Source organism: Lipotes vexillifer, unplaced genomic scaffold (genome assembly GCF_000442215.2).
Source record: "Lipotes vexillifer unplaced genomic scaffold, Lipotes_vexillifer_v1.1 scaffold364, whole genome shotgun sequence".
NCBI classification, from domain to species: domain Eukaryota; kingdom Metazoa; phylum Chordata; class Mammalia; order Artiodactyla; family Lipotidae; genus Lipotes; species Lipotes vexillifer.
This window is the reverse complement of record NW_006793912.1, coordinates 217,794-223,307: the sequence shown is the minus strand read 5'-3', so window position 1 is coordinate 223,307 and position 5,514 is coordinate 217,794. Positions and strand designations below refer to the sequence as shown.

The 5,514-nt window shown below is 39.4% G+C and overlaps 1 protein-coding gene across 1 annotated transcript in view; it reads left to right on the top strand.

The window, feature by feature from the left end:
• The window catches only part of LNPEP (leucyl and cystinyl aminopeptidase), a 98,030-nt gene that overhangs the window by 41,451 nt on the left and 51,065 nt on the right, over positions 1-5,514 (top strand). The window contains exon 2 of the mRNA XM_007466866.1: positions 1,345-2,185. Within this exon, the coding sequence (XP_007466928.1) occupies positions 1,345-2,185 (841 nt within the window). The remainder of the gene's footprint in view (positions 1-1,344; positions 2,186-5,514) is intronic.

Below are 5,514 nucleotides of genomic sequence, written 5' to 3'. Positions count from 1 at the left end.
TAGGGAAAGGTTAATGAGGGTTTCACTTATCAAACTTTCAATCTAGCCCTAGGAATTATTGATCTGTATGCTATTATTTACTCCTCTACTTTTTGAGTCTTTTTTTTTTCCTTAGTGATTCTTGGCAAGTTGGAGAGTGCAGCTTTTTTGTGTGGTTTTAAAAGTTCCCACCACTACCCCACCCCAGGATCCACTTAACACTTATGGTGTATTATGTGGTTGTTACAGAGGGGAATCTCTTGTACTTCTAAATGCTCTGGAAGCATGAAAAGACAGGTTGGATTGTAGTTTTATCTGATTTTTATAGTTCTTTTGTCTTTTTAAAAATTCTTTCTTTTTTTTTTAAAAATAAATTTATTTATTTATTTTTGGCTACATTGGGTCTTTTGTTGCTGCGTGTAGGCTTTCTTTTGTTGCAGCGAGCGGGGGCTACTCTTTGTTGCGGTGCCCAGGCTTCTCATTGCAGTGGCTTCTCCTGTTGCGGAGCACAGGCTCCAGGCACGCGGGCTGCAGTAGTTGTGGCACACGGGCTCAGAAGTTGTGGCTCGCGGGCTCTAGAGCATAGGCTCAGTAGTTGTGGCGCACGGGCTTGGTCGCTCCGCAGCATGTGGGATCTTCCCAGACCAGGGCTCGAACCCATGTCCCCTGCATTGGCAGGTGGATTCTTAACCGCTGTGCCACCAGGGAGGCCCTAAAAATTATTTCTTGATTATGGAAATTTCCTATATAATTTGACCCTTGCAGTTTGCTGTGGAACAGAAACATCCCTCTTCCAAGGGGAAATAAGTAATCCAGCCTGTTGCTTACCCATCATTCAAGCTATGAATGGGCATTCCAGCTGTGGTCCTCTCTTGGGAGAATGGGACTCAGAGAGGAGACCCACAAAGGCCGTAGAAGCAGGTTTGAGCAGGCATTCTGGGGATTCTGGTACCTAGACTGCAGAAGAGGGACATGGACTATGGATGCGCATTCTTTGATCTTACTGACTCCTCACCCTGTTGGGGACATGCACAGCTAGAGGCAGGCAAAAGCAGGGCCCTCTAAAGCTCAGGACAAGGGCCCAGGTTGTTGGGCAGGAGTGTATTAAGGAAATCAGTATTTAATCTCAGCTGCCTTTTTACTAGCCTGTTTGTTTAGCTTTCTTATTTTAAGACTGTGATATGCTCTTATCTATGCTTGAGTTTTTAATGGATGATACAAGAATATTATAAACATTTAATTCAGCACCTCTGAGATGGAAATAAGTCTTAGTGATTAAAAAAAAATCCTTAGATTAAACGTGGTATTATGAGCTTTTTTGTTTTTCTAACTCTGTGCCTGGTCCTTATGTTTTGGTTTTTTTAGATCGGCTTCAGCTCCCCAGGAATATGATTGAAAACAGCATGTTTGAGGAAGAACCAGATGTGGTGGATTTAGCCAAAGAACCTTGTTTACATCCTCTAGAGCCTGATGAGGTGGAATATGAGCCCCGGGGTTCACGACTGCTGGTGCGGGGTCTTGGTGAGCATGAGATGGATGAGGACGAAGAGGATTATGAGTCGTCCGCAAAGCTGCTGGGCATGTCCTTCATGAACAGGAGCTCGGGCCTTCGAAACAGTGCAGCCGGCTACAGGCAGAGCTCAGATGGGACTTGTTCAGTACCGTCTGCGAGGACCATGGTGGTCTGTGCTTTTGTCATTGTGGTTGCTGTTTCTGTAATCATGGTGATTTATCTACTGCCCAGATGTACCTTTACCAAAGAAGGCTGCCATAAAAAAAACCAATCAATGGGATTAATTCAGCCAATTGCAACTAATGGGAAGTTGTTTCCATGGGCACAAATCAGGCTTCCCACTACCATTATGCCAGTACGCTATGAACTTAACCTACACCCAAACCTAACCTCGATGACCTTCAGGGGCTCTGTGACGATTTCACTTCAGGCTCTTCAGGCCACATGGAACATAGTTCTTCACAGCACAGGCCATAATATTTCAAGAGTGACCTTTATGTCAGCAGTTTCAAGCCAAGAAAAACAAGTTGATGTCCTGGAATATCCATTTCATGAACAAATCGCCATTGTTGCCCCCGAGGCCCTTCTTGAAGGGCACAATTATACCCTGAAGATAGAGTATTCGGCAAATATATCTAGTTCTTACTATGGGTTTTATGGCATCTCCTACACAGATGAAAGTAATGAGAAAAAGTATGTAGCCCTCTTAAATGATTCTGCTTCTTTGCTCTCTGATGACTTCTGCAATATGGATCCCTTTGCCCACACTAGAGACATTAACTGCATTTTTTTTTTAATTTAAGAGGTTAGGTGAAAAATAGTAGAATGGTGATTTGGAAGAGTAATACTCTTCCTCTCTTAGTCAAAGCCTTGAGTATGTATCATATATACGATATGTCACGGTGGGGCTGGGGGCATGCTGATGGAAGGAAATGGACAAGGATTATATCAGTTACATTCTCTATCACAAATACTTAAGTTATCTTGAGCTTTTCATATCTTATAAGATGAATCTAGTTTTCTGTCACCTTCAGGGTCTCCATGTGAACCAGATATAGAAGAATACAGGTTATTCTTTCAGTCTTAGTTTCCTATTGTGTGGACCTTTTAGGAGGTGCTTACTGAGATGGAGAAAGAAAGCCTGAAGAAGTGTTGTATACCTTATATATGTAATTTTTAGTGTCCTTAATCTTTGCTGGTTTTTGTTTTTTTAATGCCATTCTATTTTGGATTTCTGATGGAAAAGTAAAAAAAAAAAAAAGAAATCTTGGAGAGATTCATTTTAAAACAGCGACTTAAAACATAAAATTATTCAGCTCCCCATTTAAACCATATATTTTGTTCTTTAATCTTAGTATTCATGGATGTAGTTTGAATTTCTGGAAAGATGCAGTGCACAGTTGCATACAGACTATTCTTAAGTAGCAGTAATGTCACTTCTCTTACGTGTGCAAAGTCCTTGTCAGATCTGCTTAGTGCATTGGAGCATTCTCTCACGTTCCTTTGCAAACCAGTATGTGAATTACCATTGATGGCCATTTGGCTAATGTATGTTGGTATACTGAGAAAAATAGAAATGAATATTTTAAATCTGTCTTAAGTTTTTTGATCCTTCTTAACTAGAGAAAGAGACAAAGCAAGATCTATAGTCCTATTCAGATAAGTAATTTTTCTCTTTCCCCTTAACGTAATACTTTTAAAATAAATGGCATGCTGGCTCTTGCCATGAGATCTGACATGAAAAGCAAATTTATAATTGCAGGGGTAGCTTGGGGCTTCTCGGCTTTACTTCTCCTTCTGTAATCTCCATCAGCTCTAGGAATTGTAGGATATACATAAAAACAGTGTTCTTAGTATGCAATCAGACCTTTACAACAAATACCCTAGTCATCTCTTCCAATCAGATTATTGCCCTCGGATCCTCTTGGGCCTGCCTGTATATAATGGGAAGAGTCAGTGTTGTGTGGCAGAGTGAGGTGGTTTTGGACAGGGTCACTTGTTGACCCTTTTGCTGTGGGCTGGATTGAGTTGTGGAAAATGCTAGAAAAATGGAAGACATTCTTTTTTTCACACACACACTGTATTTTATTTTTACAGGCGATAAATAAACTGACACCAAACATTGTAAATGGATGACCACAACAAAAGCAACAATGATTGCAATTACCAAACACGAAACACACTCATACTATGGGAAGACATTCTTAAAATTATGAAATAGAGTATTTTTTTTTAAATAGTACTTTAAAATTTGTGAAACTCTGCTATTACAAAAAATATATAAATCCATTAACCTACCTGGTTCCATAAAATGGATGCCCCACATGATTGTATATCTTGATGCAAGATAGAAGTTTAGAAGATTATTTATACCTTTCAAGAGGTCTGAAAACTAATTCAAAACAAGTAGATAAAGTAATTAAGGGATATATTTCCTATTGATTGGAAAATCAAAATAAGTGTAAATGTCAAACGTACTGACACTGCTTGTGGTAAAGGAACTTTACCTGTGTCATCTAAGAAGTGGAGATGGTCAGTAACCTTGCAGTTAAATCTAGAAGTTGGTTGACCATAGATTTAAGGTTCTAGATAACAAACTGATACTAAAAAACTAACAAAGGAATTTAGGCTGGAGATGTGTTTTATTTCTTTGTCCTTCAATCTCTCAGTGTCTTTTTCTCGAACTCTTGAGTCATCTTCTTAACTGGACCCCTGACCTCTAATCTTACTACAGCTTTCCCCCTCCTCTTTCCCCCATCTTCCACACTGCTGCCAGACTATTTCTAGAAGTACAGATCTGACCATGTTGGTCTTTGGTTTATGATCCTTCAGCAGTTCCTCATTTTTAACAAGATTTAGTTCAATTTCTTTCAAGACCTGGGCTTTTTTTTTTCTCTCACAGCCCTCACCTGCCTTAATGAACTTCACGTGCACTTTCCTGAGTTCCAGTGATAATGGCAGCCCATATTTACTTGAGAACTGAAGTGCTAGAAACTGTTGCAAGCATTTTATATGTTTAGTCTTTTATCTTGGCAAACTCACTAAGAGGTGGAAATTATACTTTATTCACTTTACAGATGAGGAAGCAGAGGCACATGAAGTAATTCATTCAGCATCTTATGGCTAGCAAGTAGCAGAGGGGAACTCAAACCCAAAGTCATTTTAACTACAAAGACCACATTCTTAACCACTGTGGTGCACTGCGTCCTTAGTTTTCACCTCTTTACCCATTGTTATCATCAGTGCTTAGAATTCTCTTACTGACCCTCAGCTAATTCATAACTGTCTTCAGTGCTCCTGGAGGTGGTGCTCAAACTGCAACTAGTATTTCTGAAGGCAAATGCAGTCACTAATGAAAGAACAAGCTTTGAGGTATTCAGCTTAGATAGAATAGCTTATAAGTATCATCAAGCAGCAGACTTTTCAAAGGGGCTTCTATGTAAAATAGTTCTTATTGCATCTCTTTTAACAATAATTTAAGATCTTATTTGTCTTAGAACATTATAATCCAGTTTTTATCCAAAATGATGGTCCAAGTAGACTCTCATATGAATAGTATGGATGTCATCAAACTTTATCCCTTGGTCCCCTGTGGCCCTCCTCCAAAATCTTCAATTAACTGGGTAAGAATTTGGGAGTTGGGTGAAGAAATGGAATGTTCGAAACATATTTTTAAATTGTTTCACATATGTTGATTGCTGTCATTCTTGCAGTTTACCCTAACAAACAGTTATTTGGGCAAATCCTTACTAGGACAGAAGCACAGTAATTCTAAGCGTGAAGGAAGGGTTATGACTATCCAGCATTTATAATAGACATCTGTGTAGGAATTTATGGCATACAAGTGGTTGTTACTATGAATAGTCTTATTCGATTCTAGCAAAACCCCTAAATGTTTGTTAGGGGATCCTACCTTGACCCTAGTTTAACAAATAAGGAAATGAGATGTAGATCACTGATTTGCTGAAGTCATATGGCTGGTAAGTTGCAGAGTTTGGGTCTTCTGACTCTAAATCTTACAC